This window comes from Wolffia australiana, chromosome 2, assembly GCF_029677425.1.
Source record: "Wolffia australiana isolate 7733 chromosome 2, ASM2967742v1".
NCBI classification, from domain to species: domain Eukaryota; kingdom Viridiplantae; phylum Streptophyta; class Magnoliopsida; order Alismatales; family Araceae; genus Wolffia; species Wolffia australiana.
In genome coordinates, this window is record NC_135836.1 from 18,979,433 (window position 1) to 19,000,786 (window position 21,354).

The 21,354-nt window shown below is 44.7% G+C and overlaps 1 protein-coding gene across 1 annotated transcript; it reads right to left on the bottom strand.

Moving 5' to 3' along the window:
- Positions 1-6,133: 6,133 nt before the first annotated feature.
- Positions 6,134-18,168, bottom strand: NRPA2 (nuclear RNA polymerase A2). The gene is made up of 28 exons (XM_078571282.1): positions 18,119-18,168; positions 17,784-18,009; positions 17,628-17,710; positions 17,417-17,536; positions 17,222-17,298; positions 16,640-16,703; positions 16,410-16,480; positions 16,203-16,280; positions 16,070-16,115; positions 15,053-15,233; positions 14,862-14,914; positions 14,667-14,740; positions 14,451-14,568; positions 12,907-12,994; positions 12,215-12,327; positions 11,838-11,965; positions 11,681-11,760; positions 10,932-11,173; positions 10,687-10,851; positions 10,433-10,597; positions 9,739-9,813; positions 9,175-9,278; positions 8,964-9,039; positions 8,746-8,871; positions 8,519-8,659; positions 8,188-8,400; positions 7,249-7,488; positions 6,134-6,631 (listed from the first exon to the last, which is right to left on the bottom strand). Exons 2-28 carry the CDS (start codon positions 17,989-17,991, stop codon positions 6,230-6,232), a joined length of 3,531 nt encoding a protein of 1,176 aa, XP_078427408.1. The 5' UTR covers positions 17,992-18,009; positions 18,119-18,168; the 3' UTR covers positions 6,134-6,229.
- Positions 18,169-21,354: the final 3,186 nt, after the last annotated feature.

Sequence of the window (21,354 nt, forward strand, 5' to 3'; positions counted from 1 at the left end):
CACATGCGGGGATTAAATTGTCTTCTGATTATTTGACTTACCTGACCATGAATCAATGGATTCAACTTGATTCGATCCCATGAGTCTACTGTCCCCAGAGTAGAGTCTGCTATCAGATGATGATAACCATCTTTATTAACATCTGGATATCAGATGACAGTACAGGATATCGGTTGCCACAGTGCTGTTATCAGATATCATTATCCACCTTGATATTGACATCAGCCTTCGTCCCACGGGATGGATGATGATGTTAGATATTGGCATGGTGTTTTGATTTCCAACATATAAATTGAAATAATGTTAAAATAATTTATTATTACTGTGAAACATACGAAAACATAATTAAACTGTAGTCTTTGAAAGAATTTATAATGTTCTCATCTTTTAATTTTTTTCCATATGGGACATGGGTCGTATTTTAAACTGATATCTGGTACCGGCATCTGCCACGTCCTAACCAATAAATCCCAAAATCCCATACTGGACAGATATTAGATATTCGATATCATATATCAGGTGACTGAAATTATCTCTGTTAGTGTGGACTTCTTCCCTATTATGTACTCTCTCTCCTACTTACTCTCCTAGGGTATAAATACCCTCTATGTACCCCTTTGGGTCCTAAAGTCATTATCTTCTTCCTCCTTCAATCTAGGATCTTCTCCTCTCCCTCAACCCTTCTAGGGTTTCACATGGTATCAGAGCCCTTGGGCATCTGAGTATAGGGCTTGCCATCACCCTAATCCCGGCGGAACTCCGGTGAACCAAAGCCTGTCGAATCTGCAGGAAGGGAAACCCTAACTTCCTGCAGAATCGACCTGGTTCCACCGACGACCACCGCTTTTGCCAAGACCGTCTCCCACCGCGGAACCGCCGCCCGAGCCGCCAGATCCGAGCGGACCAGCCGCCCGAGCAGCAGCCAATGGACCAGCCGCCGAGCCGCGCGCCGCGGACCAGCCGCCGAGCAGCCGATCCAGCGACCAGCCGCCCGAGCCGCCAGCCCGAGCGGACCAGCCGCCGAGCAGCCAGCCCCGAAGCGGACCAGCCGCCCGAGCCGCCAGCCCCCGACGGCCCAGAGCCCGAGCGACTCGCTTCGCATGACCAGCCGCCGAGCACCGATCCGAAGCGACCAGCCGCTCGAGCCGCAGCCCCGAAGCGACCAGCCGCCCGAGCCGCCAGCCCGAGCGGACCAGCCGCCCGAGCCGCCAGCCCCGCAGACGGTCCCGCAGCCCGAGCAGCGATCCGAGCGACCAGCCGCCGAGCCGCCAGACCGAGGACTGGCCGAGCAGCGACCGAGACAGCGGCAGTCAGCAGCGGCCGGCGGCCGAGCAGCCAGCGCCGGCGCCGGCAGCCCCGGCGATCAGCTGCCTGCACGATGGCGGGCGGCAGTGTTGACCCTCCGTCTCCGGCAATGCCAGCACCGCGCTAGTGCCGACGCCGCTAGTGATTTTTCCGACGCTGATTTTCAGCGGGAACCGCTGTCGCACAAGGTGGTCCATCCTCTCCCGATGGTCCCGGAGTCGACCCTTCTCCGCGGCCCGAACATCCTTAATCGGCGTCGGTACATCGAGACCACCTCAAGGCGCCAATTGTTCAAACACTGCATAGCCGGACCGCTACCGCCGACCCATCCACACTTCGCGCATGGGAAGCCGAGGAAAATTTTATCATGGGCTGGCTGTACATTCACACTCTTGCTCCCGAGTTCCGTGACAAGTTCCCGCACCGACGATCGTGAAGGGTTTTTGGGACCAGGCCGCTGCCATCGTGGCCGTGATGGCGACAATGGCGCTGTTTAGCCTTGTCCAGCGCGCCCAAAACCTCCGTCAAGGCCAATTGTCCATTTCGGACTATGCCTTGGCCCACAAGAAGCTGTGGGAGGAAGTTGACTACTACCGCCAACGGATGACCCGGCCGTGTCCTATCAGAATACACTCCGCATCCGCTCCCGGGATTCCTAAACGGCCTCAACAAAGAATACGATGACATTCGCCGTCGCGCTCCATCGACGCCGGCGACTCCGCCAATCGATGATCTCGTCAAGGAACTCCAGGAGGAGGAAAGTCACTTCCAGCTGCAGCAGGCTTCCGCCGAGCCCTCTCCCGACTCGGACGGCTCTTCTCACTCGGCCATCGACTTCCTCCTCCACTTCCTCTTCCGCCTCTACTTCCGATCCGCCGGCCTCCGCAGATGGTATGCAACTCGCAACAAGCCCGCCACCGCAGTCGTTCTGCCGCGCCGCAAGTTAGATAACGAGAAGAAGAAGGCAGCCGACCCGAAGGCCATGGTCGCAGCCACTCCGTCCTCCACGTCACCCATGGATCAGCTTCAGGCTGATGTGGCCCTTCTCCGCGAGCAGCTGGCCGCCATGCAGTCCCAGTCTTCCGCCCATTTTGGCGGTTTCGGTGCGTACTCCTCTCCGGTGTCTGATCAGTGGTACTGTGGTCATACGGCTCTCCACTCACCTCTGGTCTCGGATACAACCTGGGTGCTTGATTCGGGGGCTACCGATCACATGACCCCGTTCAACGACCGGTTTGTATCCTACGAGAGGCATAGTGGGAGTCGTACGGTTCTCACGGCCGGTGGTGGACGTCTCCGCGTGGCTGGTATCGGGGCAGTCTATGTTGACGGCCTCGGTGTTGTCCGCAACGTCCTTCACGTCCCCGACCTGCGAGCCGTCCTCATGTCACCGCAGCGTCTGGTTGATTCAGTTTTTTGTTCGTTTCACCTCCAACCTGACGGCATGTTCCTTTCTGACAAGGGGGGGCGGACTACAGCCATTAGACGCGAGAATGGGCTGCTGCTGTTGGACGATGGGGGCCGCTCGCAGTGCTTCTTGGTACCTCGTAGCCTCCGTCCGGTTGACGAGCAGCGCCGTGCACGGCTCCAGTTGGCTCATCAGCGCTGGTCATCCTCCGCTTTCCACTTTGAAGCGCTTATTTCCGCGTGTACTGGACTAGACCTACAGACCGTTGTTTGCGGCTTGTCCGATTGGCCAAGCATCGACGATCCACGCTTCTCCGTCATGTCCCACAGCTCGACGCCGTTTTTCCGCGTTCATAGTGATGTTTGGGGACCGGCCCCACAGGCGAGCCTAAAGGGCCATCGCTATTTTTTGATTCTCGTCGATGAGGCGACCCGCTACACGTGGACCTACCTGCTGGCGGCGAAATCTGAGGTTCCTGCCTCCGTCCGTCACTTCTGTGCCGTCGTCCAGACTCAGTTCGGCCGCGGCATTCAGCGATTCCGGTCCGACAACGCCCGCGATTTCGTCAATGCCGATCTTGCCTCCTACTTTGCCGAACGGGGTATTCTTCATGAATCCTCGTGTGTGGCGACCCCGGAGCAGAACGGCATGGCTGAGCGTCGCATTGGCTACGTCACCTCCACGGCCCGGACACTCTTGCTGAACTACCAGGTACCCTGGTCGTACTGGGGTGATGCGGTGTTCACGAGCACGCAACTCGTCACCCGCATTCCCGCCGATATCTTGGGGTTCCACAGTCCCCTTGGTCGGATGATTGAGGCCTTCCCCGGCGTGCCTCTTCGGACCGGCCTGCTCCCTCGCGTCTTCGGCTGCACTGCCTATGTGCATGACACGTCTCCTTCCCGCACGAAGCTCGACGCTCGTGCCCTCCGGTGCGTGTTTGTGGGTTATGCCTCCCTTCAAAAAGGCTACCGGTGTTATCACCCACCTTCTCGGAGGTATTTCATCTCGGCAAACGCCACCTTTGCCGAACATGAGTCCTATTTCGTGACCCTCATCCCGCCTCGTTGGATGAGGCTCTTGCGACTCCCCACTTAGAGCCGTTTCCTATTGCGGGCCCACTGCTCCCTTGCCCTCCTCCATTGTTTCTCCCCACTTGATCGGCCTTCCATTCCAGTGGCTTCTTCTCCCACGGGGTCGGAGCACTCCTCCACTTCCCCTTACCCTCCCGGCATCCTTGCCACCTCGCCTACCCCGTTAGCGGTTCCGCCACTACCGCCGACACCTCCCTCCCCCGCTCCCCTCTCCCCGGTGTGTCGTCATCCACACCTCTTGGGAGTCGCCCTCTCTCCCTCCCGCGGATTCTTCTCCATTCCCGAGGAGTCTCCGTCTCCACTGCTTCGCTCTACCATCGGACGATCCTTCCTGTCTCCTCCCGATGATGACGATCAGTTGGGATGGCCTATCGCCTTCGGAAGGGGGTACGCGAGTGCACCCGCACTCGCGCTATCCCCTGTCCCACTATATCTCCTTCGACCGGCTGAGTACTTCCTACCGGCTGTTTCTCACTCGCATCGAAGTCGACCCCATTCCACGCCGCCTAGCCGATGCTATCGCTTCTCCTCATTGGAAAGCGGCGATGGGCGAGAGATGCAGTCCCTGCTCAAGAACCACACTTGGGATGTTGTCCCACTCCTCCTGGCAAGCGGGCGGTGGGTTGCAAGTGGATTCACACCAAGAAACATCATGCTGATGGCACCCTCGAGCGCTACAAGTCGCGTCTCGTGGCCCGAGGGTTCACTCAGTCCTACGGCGTGGACTACTTCGAGACATTCTCACCCGTGGCGAAGATGGACACCGTCCGTCTTATCTGGGCAGTGGCGGCTCACTTCCACCGGGTATCCGGCAGTTCGACGTGAAGAACGCTTTTCTCCATGGCGACTTGACGGAAGAAGTTTACATGCAGCCACCTCCGGTATGCCTCGGCCCTCCTGGCACCGTCACGATCGCGGAAGTCTCTTTATGGACTCAAGCAGTCTCCGCGGATGTGGTTCGGACGGTTCTCTGCCGGGATGAAGACCGAGGGCTACACCCAGGGCAACGGCGATGCGTCGCTGTTCTTCCGCCATTCTCCCGCCGGCGTCTCCAGCCTGGCTGTATATGTTGACGATATTCTTATCACCGGCTCCGATTCTGCAGAGGCGACTCGCCTTGGTATTGCTCGCCAAGGAGTTCGAGGTTAAGGCCCTTGGGCCTCTCCGCTACTTCCTCGGCCTTGAGGTGGCATACGCTCCCGGGGCATCTTTGTGTCTCAGCAGATGCACGCCGTTGACTTGCTGGCCCTTGCGGGCATGACGGAGTGTGCGCCAGTACTCCCATTGACCCAAACGTGAAGTTGGGTGCAGGGACGACTTCGCTGTGGTGAATTCCTTCCAGATATCAGCAGCTGGTGGGGAAACTCCTCTATTTGACGCACCAGACCGGATATCAGCCGCCACAATCTTCTCAGCCAGTTTATGCACTCACCGCGGAGATCCATCGCCAGCAGCATATCGGGTACTTGCGCATCTTAAAGGTTGCCCCGGAAGGGATTGCTCTTCCCACGAGTACGGATCGGACAGTGAAGGTGTACACCGACGCTGATTTCGCCGGTTCGATTGTGGATTATCGCTCCACGACTGGGTACTGCATTTTTCTGTTTGGCAGTCTTGTCACGTGGAAGAGCAGCAAGCAGGACAAGGTGTCCCGCTCGTTGCTGAAGCCGAGCACCGGCACTCGCCGATGGGGCCTCGAGGCCAATGGATCTACGGCATTCTCCATGACCTTCGGGTGGAGTACTCGGCCCGATCCATTTCTACCGCGACAACAAGTCGGCGATTGCGTTGGCCCAGAACCCTGGCCAGCAGGAAAGATCAAGCACATGGAGCGCAACCGCTACTTCTTCAAGGAGCGGATGGACGAAGGCATCTTCGACCTTGACTTTGTTGCCTCCGGATCAAGCGCGGATGTCCTCACCAAAGGACTGTCCCGCCCCTGCTTCAACGTGCGGTGTCCAAGCTCGGCATGGACGACATCCATACTTCGCCATGGGGGTGTTAGTGTGGACTTCTTCCCTATTATGTACTCTCTCTCCTACTTACTCTCCTAGGGTATAAATACCCTCTATGTACCCCTTTGGGTCCTAAAGTCATTATCTTCTTCCTCCTTCAATCTAGGATCTTCTCCTCTCCCTCAACCCTTCTAGGGTTTCACAATCTCGATTTCATCTGAATATCGGATTTGAGTTATCCGATAATAGGATATCACAAGTATATTGTTCTGTTCTCTACTGTTCTGTTTTGTTCGGATTACACAACTGCCATTACTAGGACTTAGTTGACACCTGCAGATTCCAAAATATAGTAACCCCCCAAGGCCAAATTTAAAAAACAAAATAATTATTTGAATTAATTAAATTAATATCTGATCAAGTCAAAAGACAAAATCTTGGCGGGAGCACAAGAACAGTCATGGTCTTCACTCTTTCAAATTGAGGGAGACTCTGATGTTCATGGCTGCAAGCTCAGCGGCCAAATACCGGAAGACGTAAGGCATGGCGACTGTCTCCATGCCAGCGCTTGTTTTGCAGGACTGGCACGCAAAATTCTTGGGAGCTCGAGCAGGCGGGAGGCCGCCGATCTCTGGTGCAGCGCGCTTGTGCCGTTGGATTGTTGTTGCCGTGAGGACGCTGCCGCAGAGCCGGCAAACATCTGCTATGTGGTAGTCTGAGCAGCTGTGAAGACGATCGTGCAGCAAGTACGCAGTACCGTGCGCCAGCAGCGAGTCACGTTCCATCTCCCCAAACCGGATCCCTCCACCCCTCTTCCGCCCACCGACTGGTTGACGGGTGACCTGGTCCACCGCTCCCGTCGATCGCACCTGACAGGACGACAAAATCCCTATGAATTTCTCATGGATTTAACCACTGAATGGGTCTTCAATTCAGTAATCTGAAGTTACAGGCGCCTGCCGTTTCATCACAGTGTCCAAATTGGCTGAACAAAAATGGATGAGGACAGAATGGGTATGGGTAAGGGTTTCTTCTGATTTCCCTCTGGATCAGGACAGATGACAGACTTATTCCCTTTGTCATCTGCCCACAGACCCAGATCTTGATCAACTTCTTCAGATGACAGACTTATTCGTCAAGGACGGAAGACAGAGTGGAAGAGGGTGGACGCAATGGGAAGGCCTGCCAGGGAGACTGAGCAGACTGATGACGGAAGGGACGGAAGATGGTCTTAAACTGTGTAAACAAAGGCGCACAATAATGCAATAGAACAGTACAGAACAGGACCGCAGGCTTTCGCCCTGTCAGGACAGATGACTGATGACTTTCATGGATGGAAAGGATGAAATATACGGCATCCGTTCCAGATCCTTACAATGGGAATGGATTTGATGACGGAACAGAACCCGCAGGGTCCTTGGATTTTCCGGTTCTGCGGTCAGGACGAATGACGAATGGGTTTGTTTTTTTGAGAACAGAATTGGACCTGAAACTTGTCGGAGACCATGTGTCTGAGCCGCTGGTAGTACACTGGGCCAATGAAGATCTGGCAGGGGAGCTCTGCTCCAAAGACGCCGCTGTGCATGACCTCTACTCCATGGTAGTTGAAGCCTTTGGAGGTCAGCATACGACCGAGATAATCATGGAGAGATTCTGATTCACCATTGCAATCTTTGCACTTGGAAAAGGGAGTTGCGTCCACAAACTTCCCGTGGGCACTTCCCCCCTGCAAAAAATAGTGGAGGAACGAGCTCAGAAGTGGTCACAGTTTTTTTTTTGAAGAAACAGAAGTGGTCACAGTTACAGAAGATAAGGACGAGAGGACGATGACGAGTTGTCATCGTCTCCATTATTCGTCTTTTTCAGAAAAGTTTCGGCTCCCAAACCAGCATCCAGGGCTGTGGGACCGGACCCAAGGCATGAACCGGGGTCCCCCGGGATGAGGGTGGGTGGGATGCAGGATACATCCTGAAGGGCCTGGTACGCATTCAAACTCTACTCCCTATTATTACGATGACGATGATTAAATTGTGTCTGGGGCAGGACAGGACACACAATGCGTACGTCCTGTCCAAACTCTACTCCCTGGAATGACAATGACGATGACTAAATTTTATCTTGGTCAGGAAGGGTTGCACAGTGCATTTGTCCTGTCCAAACTCTACTCCCCAGATTGACGGTCACACAATTGTCCCCATTGTCGCCTCCTGTCCTCGCCAGGATGACAATGACAATTTTGTCTCGTCGTCAACCTTTTGATAACCTTGCTCAGATGACAAGAGATGATGACAAAACTGCCACCATCACGAAAGCTATGAATCATGACGACAGTGATGAGAGGTTTTTGGATGACGAATTCGTCACCATCTGCGGACACAAATGCAGAACCTTGTTGATGCAGCAAGGTTTTGATGGTGATTGATACCTTCGCTGCGATCGATTCCAGAAGCATGCCGATGGTCATCCGAGAGGGAAAAGCGTGGGGATTGATGATTAGATCAGGGCGCATCCCAGTAGCCGCGGAGAATGGCATGTCGATGTCCGGCCATAACTGGGAGCAGACTCCCTTCTGTCCATGCCTACTGCTGAACTTGTCGCCAATCACTGGATTTCTGGTGCGACGGAGTCGTATATTAACCTGATCAAGCAGAGATTAATCATTGCAAGAACACATTTCAGAACACTAGAAAGACAAAAAAACTGGCTTTATATTTCTTTGATCTTGATCTGGCAATGTAAGAGAGAAAGATAATCACCTTTTGTAAATGGTTCTTAGTTGAACCATCAAGAGAGACATAGTCAACAAAAGCAGGCTCTGAGCCCTTCAAATTCGTTGATGAAGGGATGTTGGTCAACGTACTGCAGGAACTATATAATGCGTTGCCTGGATTTATAATCTACATGGATGAAACAAAACATTAGGAACTTTGAACGGCCTGATGACGAATATGATTTATCACAGTGCCAATGGGCAGCGTCCAACCTGGCCCACATAGGGAAGGCCATCTGCATCGAGCTCTGCCCTGTGTTCTGGATGATTGCTTCTGGCAAATATCTCTAGCACCTTAGTTGATTTATCAGTTTTCTTGGTCAAGTCAACTGTTTCAGTCTGCGCATAAAAATATAAAGGAAAAAGGAGACGTTAATTATGTCAGAATCGACATGAAATCGGCTGTACACGCAGATTCTCAATAAATATACCTGATATATATGCCCACGGCAGAGCCCTCGTTCAACGGATGACTTGTTCAAGATCATCGCATCTTCCATATCATACCTACAAACGCAAATCCAGTGCGTTTCTCAATTAAATAGTGTATCCAAACCACATTAGCATTGTACATTTTTTTTGAAGAAATTAATTTTCATTGAACATGGAATACAATTGAATAAAAAGGAAGAAGAGGCATACCCTGAGTATGCCAATACAGCGACTATTGCATTTGTTCCCAATGGATATTCGTCTATGAAGTATTTGCTATATGCCGTGGTCCGCACAATAGGAGATTGAGGGGTCTACATCAATGACAATCGACACGAATTACTTACGGAAAAATTTCGTGACGAACAGAAAATGAGGAAAATACGGAATAACAAATGAAAATAGGTCTCTGGAGATGGGAATCTTTAAATGGGAAATAGTCGTATCGACATTTTAACTTTTATTAAGATATTTATATTTTAATTTCCCAAAATCAAGGGAAATTATGCAAATCGTCACAAAGCTCAATGAGTATACGGTTCATGATTTATTCTTGATTCGTTGGGCAGATTCAAGGAACGCAATAATGAGATGCTGCAAGAAAGTATGCATTCCATTTAAATCTCTATAAACAGCGTGGGGGCTAACCAAAAAATGCATTATCCACCTCCATTAGTTCATTAAGCCCGGTTGGAATTGTCCTCTTGACCGGATTATGATAAATAAACTCATATAACATGACACTCAAACATTCGGGAACGGAAGAAGATTTACTTGAAGATGGTAGAGCTTGTTGTCAGCACGATGATTCACAGTCTGGGATGAAAAGCCCATTGTCTGCTTCGCCATCTGCCCAACATTGCATGGTCATTAGAAACAAATAGAAATATTTATTCACAAGAAAAAGTATACTCTGAAACAGAATTTCTCGGTAGTCAAGAGAGATAAATAAATAACCACCAGAAGTCAGAAATAATGGAGATACAAATTCGTGGAAAGAAAATAAAACAAGAGTTTAGCTAAGGTTCTACCCAGAACCTAGCATGAAAGGAAAAGGAGACACCATTCAACATGAGTGACCACCCAGGCACGAGTGAGTTGAGATTTGTAAAAGGCGGGAAAGAATAGACTAGGAATCATTTTCTTGAATTCCAATGTAGGAGCGTCAGCTTCTGGATGGAGCAAGGAGATCCTCCCAATCCGGTGCCTCTGGAGAGGAGTAGATTCAGTGGCAATTTCGGCCTGTGCTATCATCTGGCTTTCTCATTTCTATGTACTCTTCCCTGGTCCTTGTTTTGTAATGAATTCTTGGACGGAAATATTGCTATCGATATATTCTTGAAGTTTCTTAGACAACATTATTGTTTTGATCGCTGGTTTACGTAAGGATCGCAACAAGAATATACAAGAACGACAAGATTGGAACAACTTGACCAAAAATCTGATGAGATTAAAATTTTAGACGAACCTGGCATTGGTACATATTACGGGGGCTCTGATTATGGTCGGACCATGGCGTCAGATTGGCAACAACACTAAGAAATCCTGTCGGATGTATCTCCTCATGAGTAGCAGGAAATGACTCGCTCCTCCCACCATCTCCACCATCTGCGCATTTAATCTCCATAAATGTCTACATGTAAAGCCAAAGAAAGTCAATTATTTATATTTATTCTCATAAATTCATACCAATTTGACAAGAGTCCATAAAAAGGAAATCACCTGTTCAAAGGGACCAATAAGCTCAAAAGCCGCATCCCCCCCAGAGTCATGGGAAAGATTCCTTACAGGCCGAATAAACCTAGATGGAGAAGTGAATAAGTACAGACCGGGATACGCCCCACTCAAGCTCAAAGGTACGTATCCCACCTCGAGATCATCAGGAATCTACAATCAAAATTAGTAAAATCATATATTCATAGAGTCCGCATTATAAACTCTAATCTATATAATAATCTCAAACGCACCCCAGAAAACGTAGAGAGCTTTAACAGCCGAATACATTCAACGGCCTTCTCGACTTTGCTTGAAGAAATAGATCCCACAACACACCCATCGAGAAGAACAGATAGTACATCGGGAGGACCGGCCCGCTCCAGTCGGGGGAGTGATGGGGTCATGCCAACACCGACTAAAGCTTTAGTAATAGACATTCGTATCTTTACAAAGTCTTTGATAGCCCCTTGTGAATCATAATTGGAGGTGATCCCTAAAATTCAGCCAGCATTGATGACGAAGAGAAAATGTTAGACCAAGATCAGTACTATATAGAAAAAGTTGCACAAACTGACAGCTGACCAGGTCACAGAGGAAAGAAATCTCATATGTTCCCCGTATCTAGGTCTTGGGACTCTTTTCTTCATTTCAGTCCAATAGGGGCAATTTTAGTAATTTACCCCTCTGCCTGCATTTCCCTTCGAATAGCGCAGCCCTATTTGAAGTGAATCCAACAAGTAATAGAAGTATTTGTTGGTTCCCGAGACTCTCTCCCGCACAATGTTCATTCCATCAGCATCTCTCCTTCCTCTGCCGATGATCTTTCCAGCCCCCTTCCCCTGCCTCTGTGTTCCTGGTGACCACCATCATACTGCCGGACTCCCTCTCTATCTCTATTTCCCATATAAGAACTCTAAGATTCTTATCAAAATCCTCACCAACGACCAAAGAAAAACTAAAAAGCATTATATCAAATAACAAATCATGAATAAATACTTACTGCATGTGGACGTCATGTGGTTCAAAAGACCACAAGGTTCTCCATCAGGAGTGTGAACAGGGCATAGAAAGCCCCAAGACCTAAAAGGCGAACAGGTGAACAGACTGAGAGACAATATTCTTCGTGAGCTTAAAAATAAATAAATAAATAAACATACTCAGGAAGCAACTTCCGCACAGTTGTGGTGCGCATCCGGGCAAATGCGGCTCCTCTATGGACTGATCGAAAATGAGATATATAACGGAGGAAGTTGAGTCGCTCTGCCACAATAGTCATGCCATCTCTCTGTCACAGGACGCACCAAAAGGGCAAATAAAGCTGAGGTTATTGAGCATATAGTTACAGATGATTTAGATAACAGTGCCAGTCTATACCTAGATTAAAACACCGCCAAAGTAAAGCTAAATAAACTTTCTCTCTACCCTAAAATATTTTCGCAAAAATTTCATTCTGGTGAAGCAACACAGCCCTCGAAATTATTATCACTTCTTTTATGAAAGAAAGCATTGGAGTAAAGAGCAGAAGAAATAATACCTGAGGTAAGTCCAACCCTGACGACGAAGCCAGCTTTCCTGTCGTCAGCATTGATTCAATAGATCTCGCAACACTTGCAGCACCTCTGTCCACCATCTTTTTCACTTGGGCTACTGCACAAATTTAAAAACAGAATCGCATGACAAACTACATCAAAGAGATAAATATGCGGAGAAGAGAATGAGTATATTACGAATTGTTTCAAGGGATTCAAACAAATTTTTAAAAGTATAAATTACATTACATAAAAAGACAAGATACTGGATCGGATGGAAGGAGACTAGAGTGCGAAGAAGGAAGAACAGAAAGTGCACATAGAGGAGGTAAAAAACTGTGAAAGGTAGAGCAAAGACCCTTGCACCTGCTGCAATTTTTTTTATCAATTGTATACAATATTTTATCATGTATACAATATTTACTCTCGTATCAATGGATTGTTTTTTTGGAAGAATTATTTCAATGGATCGTTACTGTTATCATACGTGAACTCAAATTGATAGACCCAGGACACCCTTCGTTGTCACAAAATGTTTTCATCTTACCAAAAATGTTATATGTAAAAGAAAATATATTCTAAATACTGTTGCTAAGAGAAAGTTACTCAAATCAAAAGGAAGAAAATGTATCAAAGTCGGACACGGGGAAGATGGTTGAAGTAAACATGACCTGATGTCATGAGTAGAGTTGCTTACAGTTCAAAAAGTCAAATTTCGTATTTGGCTTCGCAATCTCTTCTTGAATCAGACGTTTAGATTTGCTCAAAGCTTCTTGGATTTTTTCCTGTCATTGGCGAAATTATCATTAGAAAATCAAATGCAAATCTAATGTAAAAAGCATCCAGACCAAAATAAGAACCTAAACTATGTTAAAAGTAGCACGTCACTGTAACATGCTACACATTACTCAACACGACATCGGACTGTTGCCCTAATTATGGGGTAAACCGATCTTACTAGAAGAACATTGCTTGTCTTAAAGTCTATATTTTCATACGGTCTTACCTGTGTATCTGTATATTTACAGCACATCATGTTAATGAGAAGTTGAGGACTTATTTGCCATATTCTTGTTTCTCTTCCCGCTCCTGCCGGAGCAGGAAACTTGACACAAAAAAGAAAAAGAAGAGCTCAAAATAGAGTGGGGGGCAGGAGGAAGGAGCACGATAACTGCTGCCCTTTTCAGCTTCCTCCTCCCTTTGTTCACCAGCTAACCCACCTGTTTACGGTTTGACACAACCCCAAAAGAACCATCAAAAAGTCTATTTTCGTATTGCCTTCACCAGTTAAAGCGCATATACTGGCTTACACAGAGTGGACCTGGACCCATCTAGTTAAAGCGGGCCTTGGCAGATCTAATTAGAAATTTTGAAAATAGAAACAGAGGGCCACTTAAAACCCGTGGCCCACTTACAATAAAAGTAATACAGACTAACAATAAGCCTAAGATCTCAGTTTCAATCTTATTCAGTTTTCAAATCCATCGTTAGTAAAATAGAATGATGTCAACATCAGAAAAATGTTTGTTGTCATTCTGTTAACGCTCCATAGACTTAGTCAAAATAATCTGATCCACAGCTCCAATTCGAACGGATAATGATGAGGAAAGAAGAGAGTAATCGAGAACTTTTATGCCAGACTTTTAAAATTTGTTACTTCATATCATTTGGATAAACTCTACCAATTTCATCTCGCATACAGAGCCATGAAGGTATAAGAATTTCCTCAGGAAGACCCGACATTAAAGTAGTCACTATTTTCAACTTCTATGACTGCTTTTACTCCTGCGCCAATTCCACTTTCATGGTTTCTCCGGACACGCATTGCCTTATCATCACTCTCAGCATATTCTTTATGACGTGCCACTTTTATTTCCCAAGTATGATAACCTGACAACACCATAAAATATACGAAGAAAGAACCAGAGAGTAGTATATTGGTTGACCACAACAAGTTGACCCCAGGTTAGTTGACTCTATAAAACACTGCTCACACAGTGTTTCTTCCAGCCACGAACAGAGAGGCTAGGGTGTGAGAATAAAAATTAACAGGGAAGACAACTGGCTTACATACCAGTCAACCGACTGAGCTACATTAGTATACCAGCAAGAATAGAAATAAAAAACCGCTTAGAATCAGGTATGTCATTTTAACTGAAGAGAAATGGGAACAGACACAGGGTTTATGCTTCGGTGTTCAACAGATTCAAATACTTTTTATGATAGAACACCATTTATTACCTTAAGACAGATCGTAATCAAGTGTCCAGGTTGTAGGACCTCTTGATTGGCCAATGCGTCTGGATTTTCAGGCGCAGCTTTGCCATCGACCATTGCAAAAAGTTTCTGTAGCATAAAACTGCAAGAGGACAATTAGTTAGAAGGGCAATAATAGTTCTTCAGCCAAATGAAATCAAGGCGCAGAAATAAAATTGGGGATAAGGGGCAGTGACTAACATGAGGAGATTGAATTTATCATGATTACTTGAAAGATGGACAAAGATGTAGTCTCGGAGCACAGCATCACCAGCCTACAGTAACAGTAAGGATACTCAAAAAGGATTCTTCCAGAGAACACAACATAAGCAGGAGAAACTATTTTTGTCCAGCAAATCGCCGTGTACAGAGATGGGAGACAATTTATTGGCTTACAACGGCACAACTTTCAGATTCCAATTCACGCATGAGAGGTCGGAAAGTGTTTCCTGGAAAAGTCATAAAAAATTAAATTCATTAGAAATGAATCCTGTTAGGTGTAAAAATGAAAAACATCATGATTTTTTTAAGAAAAAAACACCATGATGCGGTATTGTAATACCATACGGCAGGTTAAAATAACATACCGAGATGATGAAGGCACTGTGACCGGGTAAAAAGAGACAAGCCCTTCATTTCGTCAAGTATTATCTTCGTCCTTTCCCCGACGAGCTGCGTACTAACTGCTCCCCTCTTTTTCTGGGAGTTCTCCTTGTAGCATGATGTCAAACTTACGTATATTTCTCTGTCGGTTGAGTCTACAAGGGCCTATCATAGAATAAATAGAACCATACAATTGAAATGCGTCTCTCAAAGAATAGTTTATCAGTAAATTCAGGAGAGAATAAAATTTTTTTGAGAAAATTGATAATCTATATCTGGGCATACATTTTTTTGAAAGAATCCAGGCATACATTTACGTACAAATGATTAAAAAGTGTGCACTAATTCAGTAGGACAAAACAATAATATTGTACCGTATAAGTTTGTTGGCCCCACTATAGCTAGTGTCCCACGCGGGAATGAAAAAGAAAGAAAAAAAGAGAGACTAAAGATACTGACTTTCAAACATAAAAGTCCAAGGAAGAGAAAATTACTCCACCAGATCTACTTTTGTGTTTCAAAAATGAATATATGACAGATGCAAGGCAAATTTCCTTATGCATTAATTTCCTACCTTCCGCCACATGAAAGTCAACACTACTACGGTTATGTTTACTTCAAACAACCCAAAAAGACAGTGTACGAACAACGCAGTGGTCGACAGTTTGATTCGTTGATGAAATAAGTATGCCGGGAATTGAGCACTACTGTAGTAATAAATGAAATATCATGTGCAACAAAATATTATTTCTGGAGACAAACGACACACAATGGCTTGAGAAGGATTTCAGGACCTAATTTTCAGATAAAAATACGACTCCCAGTCTACTTTATTTCATTAAAATCATGTATAAACTTCTCCCAAGCGGACTTAACTTTTAACCTTGTAATACCAGCCTAATATATCTATAAAAAGTGATCCTTCACATGAGCTTCGTGAGGAATTGAGCTCCCGGAATATTTACATTAGAAATGATAGAAAGAGATGGCACGAGACTCACCTTTAATACAATGCCAACAGGAAGAAGGTATTCTCTTCCTTGAATCCTGAAAAGAATGAAAAATATGTGGTAATTCTCAAACTTACACCCTTAACAATAAGATGACTAAAAATAAGATAACCGACATCCTTACCAAAACCCAAGCCTTGCACTCCCGTTCTGAAGGTAGTATAACTTGACACTTACAGATGATTGGTCTTCTCTCACGCATCTAATTCAAAAAGGTTACGTCAAAAGAACTGACAATGAAGATTCCGAGAGTAAAAAAATAAAGTCATTATTAGATCACAAAAATAAATATTTTACGCGGGTGAAAAAACATGTAAAGAAGTGACATCACCTGATAACGACAGCTTTATCGGTATACCCATCCCCGCGAGTACAAAATGATTTTCGAATTAAAGCCATGGGCTGAAAAATGTGAACCATCAAAGAAAGCTAAAAAAAATTCAAAGGTGCAATAAATAAATAAAAATAACGGGAATTAGAGCAATGATATATTGGTTCAACATGCTCAAATGAAAGCTAAATCAATCAATGACATTTCTGCTACAGAAAGGTTAATCTCACATGGTTGCGTTTCGGTAAAATGAGAAGCCGACAAAGCCTTTCCAGCCCATTACAAATGAAGTAGCTGAAAAGCAAGAATGAGAAAAATGATAAGGAAAGACAAAAGCATGAATAAACAACACCGTAGAAATGGTAACCCCCGTTGGTCCACTTGTCACTACAATTGTGCAAACCAGGAAGCACAGATTCCAAAGCCCACCAAATCGTTCTCATCTCACGTGAAATGAACAACTCTGCTTACTCAATTGTTCAGTGTGTCAAATGTTAGTCAATATAGAATCAGAAAACTATAATCAAACTGGGAGAGTAAGATCATCTTAAAAATTAGAATCAGTGACACGAGTAGAACAAGACTTATGAAGAGGAAACACGTCATTGAAATAAGTTAAAAGACATATCTTGTAAGAGAAATATGTCAGATGTCATATTCTATCAACGTATAAAAGAAGCAGAGGCCGATTCGGATTAACCTTACAGTTCACAGATGTATTTCGATCGTCGGTAAATAATTCTGAACATTAAAACATGATTTGAGGGATAATGGGAGAAAATCAGGTCAGGTTTCACTGGATAATTACTTACCCACCCATTTCTGAAGCCTCCTCTTTGTGAGAAACTAGCTTTTTCGGGTTAGCACCTCTCAAATGACAAAGTTTTGACTGCATGAAACGAGATCGGAAGTCGTTGAGATATATACAGAAACACATGCAGAAGCTGCTTCATTTCCAACCCAAGAAAAAGATGGGCTTCACATAAACATCTGACATCCGAACTCACCATTAGCATAATGGGAAGGTAGCCAAAACTTATGGTCTCTCTAATGACGACCCCCTCGTTATACTGAAAACAAATCTCTGAGGTGAACTTCCCCCGATATGATCCCCCTGATTGCCTGCACTGTTAACCGAAACAAACGAAAAATCATAATTCAGGCCAAAAATACAGCAAAAAAAATTCTAAGGCGATAGAAAACTCTCAAACGGCTCGCCTCGTTCGGATAGAGCGGTTCCCGCAGAGCCTTGCGGCCGCCCTGTCTCTCGGGTGCCTGCAAATCGGGCTTCCCAAGCCAAAGTATAATCGAGTAAAGGAGAAAACAAGAGATTTCAAACAAGAAGATGACATTAGGGGATGAAAGAAAGGATATTTCTCAGCGTAGTTCGAGCGGAGTCACTAATCTCCACTGGTTTGATATTCATGAGGGCAATCTCAAGCCCTGCATCCAGGAAGTAGTCGAAGGACTCGACATGCGGCTTAAACAGGTCCTTTAATGTCTGAAACTCGGGCTCGATCTCGCATTTCTTGTGGCGCAAACGGTCATCGGGGACGACAGAGCTCTGCTCCATGGCCACCATTCTTCTCCGATAATTAACCTGGAATCTCGAAGAAGAGGGGCAGCCCTTAAGCTTGACAACCACTACCGGGCGATTATGAAGGAAATTTTCTTCGTATACAATCGGACAGAAAAACCCTAAACCCTACCAGCGATGGTCGTCGCCAACGGACGAAATAAACTCCTGCGCGCGAAGGATTATTACACAACCCTCTGTAATACCCATTTTGGAAAGTATTTTTTCTAAATCGGCGAGATAAGTTCGTTAGAGAAACAAACATATTCATAATATATACATTAACTAACGTATTAGATTGAAACATTATAGCTTTTTTTTGTTAACGTGCGAAGGTGTTAGGCCCCTAACTAAGCGGCATTCCCTGCTCAGAGGCCTGCGTGCTTATTGGGAGGGCGTGTCCGTTGTATTTTGGCTCACGACATTTTTAAGGATTGAGTCATTGTCTCCATGAGCTTCTAACTACATCTGAACTATGACTTGTTTGAATACCATGATTAGAGGCTCGTAAGTCGTAGTCAAAATGTAGTCACCCATTCTCGATATGTCTTGGTATCTCAGGTCAATGGATCACTTATACAACTATGACATGAATCAACCTGGTTGATGCTTTGGTATAATATCATTAAGGGGTTCTTCGGATCAATTCTGTGAACTCTTTCTCCAAAGAGTAGGCGTTATCTGCCCTTAGTGTCATCACACTAATAGTCACATCATCAACTATATTTATCGTATAAGTAGGATCAATTAGTAATATTCTATCTAAATAACTCGATGTACAAATCGGCTATCCACTGAATATGAATATTTATAATATATGTTTAAAGAGTTGTGATCACTATATTACGATCTTATTATTATTCAGTAGGTCATTTCATGTATTCATGGGCTTCATTATAAACATCACAATAGAATAATTATGAACATAATATTTTATTAAAGGAATTTAAATACAACATGGTGGTGTGATTTGGCTTGATGACCACACAATTTCCATCAGGCACTTCCATTCCGCGTCTATCCAATGGGCGGCTACGCCTAAAAGGGCCTAAATTATCTTTGTAGTCCAAGCATCTACCATGGGGGACACAATTGCACATTATTGAACATATTCATGAACGACACATTTAGTTGAGCGTACATTCTCTTGCCTGTTTCTTTAATTACCATTATCTTTGTATTTTATGTTGATCTATGCTCTAAATCACCATGCCCATCAAATTCCCTCGAAGACAACAAATGACTATGTCAATGCATTATAGACGATAAGTCATATAATCTCATGCGGCTCCCCTTCTAGAGTGATGGTAGCGTAGTACTGCTTTGTCAGTGACATTTCGGAAAATAGTTTTGCAATAGATCATTGCAAACTTACTTTGGCATTGAGTTCATAGTGTAGCTTATGATGAATTGTCAATAGATGTTGCAAACAAACATTTACTATCGTATTTACTTCATTCCCAATACAATTTGTTAGCGGAGTTTATGCCATGACATACTTCAAATATATGTATCGTGAGTTGTCCACTAGCATGAAGCACTCAAAGATTTTTCTCTAGGTGGTCTCCTTAGACTTTGGCTTAGCCCTTCGAGACAAGTCATACAATCATCTACTTCCTCTATTGCTTGTTGATGTTGCTCAAAGTCATCGCAGAGGCCAGCACATTGTCCCCACTGGAACCCATAATTTTATTAGCTCCCTTAATTAAGACACACATAAGTTTGTTTAATAAAAGAATAAAATATAGCAGATTGGAAAACATTAGAAAATTAATATTATGGATATTTTAAGAGGCTTAATTTTGTGTACCAATATTTTTGTCTCAGATATGATTAAAAAACATTTTTTTAATAAACGTAGAAGATATGCAATTAGGGAGATAAAGCGCTGACACAAAAAGTAATTTACCATTAGAATTAAAAGTAATATCATAACTATTCAACCTCTATAAAAATATTTGTGAGATAGCAGAAATTATTGCATTAGTGATTTTCTTATTGATGCATCAATCAAAATTAAGGCATCTATGAAATTAATTCATCAATGATTTTATTGCATCAATGTAACAATAATAATTATTTTAATTTATTAATTTCCTATCTAACTAGTTTCTCTGAAAAAATGGTAAAGAATGTGTCAATCAGGTATTGCGAGGCCATGAGGAGGAAAGTCCATAAAGTTGACCTCATGAGAAAAGGACCTCATGCATCTTATTGTGTTCTTAAGACGGTATAAAAAAATAGTTGCCTTGACTGGAAAGTATTCCAACATTCCAATATTTGAGTATTAAGCTTCTTAGAAACTCTCACCCTGAATAAGCTTTTTTCAAAAAGATTTATGCCATCTCTTAAAAAAAATCATGATTACAGGAACTTGTGGTGCGATAGAGAGATACCATGACATATAAAAAAGTTCCAAATATAGATTGAGAGGGAGAGAGATTAAGCTACCCACATTATAGAGGAAGAGAACAATAGAGAGATAGATAGGTCATGAGATTAAAATAAGCTATAATTGATAGATATTATGCAACCGTCAAGCCCAAATCACCCCACCATGTTTTTATTTAAGCTAATGAAATATTAGTTCATTATTATTCCAATGTGACGTTTATAATGAAGTCCATGAATATGTGCAATGACCTAGTAAATTGTGATGAGATCATAATATAATGCTTGGTATTCTTTAAACATATATTGTTAATATTCCAATTCAATGGATAGTTGAGATAAACATCGAATTATTTGCGTAGAATAACACTATATTGTCATACTTATATGATAAGAATGGTTGATATTGTGGTTGTTATAGTGGTGACACTAAGGACATATAGTGTGTGCTCTTTTGGAGAAAGAGTTCATTGAAGTGATCTGAATGAATCAATGAATGGTAATATAACTAAATGTCAATCAGGTTGATTCATGTCATGGTTGTATAATTGATCTATTGACTTGAGACACCAAGGAGATCTCGTGGATGAAAAACTATATTTTGACTACAACTTACTGCTCTCTAACCATGGGACTCAAACAAGTCATAGCTCCGATATGGCAAGAAGCCTATAGAGATGATTGAGTGGTCAAGACGGGATCATCCATCCTTGGTATAAGAGGAGATTGACTTTAGGAAGATTATGTTGCTAAATCCCTGTCTAGGGTAGTGAGGATATCAGAGAAGTCATTTTCTAATGATCCCCGTTTTGCATTTATACTGAATGAATGACAGATTGGGGTTCGACAACCAACCATACCTAAGTCATTCTGGAGCCTCACATCGATGAAGGATTATAAATGTACAATAGCAAATGATGGCAAAGGTGTTGGGTTATAGTGGCCTAGATCTAGATGAAGATAAGGATTCCATGCAGT

Excerpts from the sequence above, each read along its gene's own strand:
- NRPA2 (XM_078571282.1), bottom strand. The coding sequence starts at position 17,991 with ATGGTGGCCATGGAGCAGAGCTCTGTCGTCCCCGATGACCGTTTGCGC. Across the intron at positions 16,281-16,409 it reads GATAAAGCTGTCGTTATCAG|ATGCGTGAGAGAAGACCAAT; the intron begins GTGATGTCACTT and ends TTTTTGAATTAG. Across the intron at positions 10,852-10,931 it reads AGCTCTCTACGTTTTCTGGG|ATTCCTGATGATCTCGAGGT; the intron begins GTGCGTTTGAGA and ends TTTTGATTGTAG.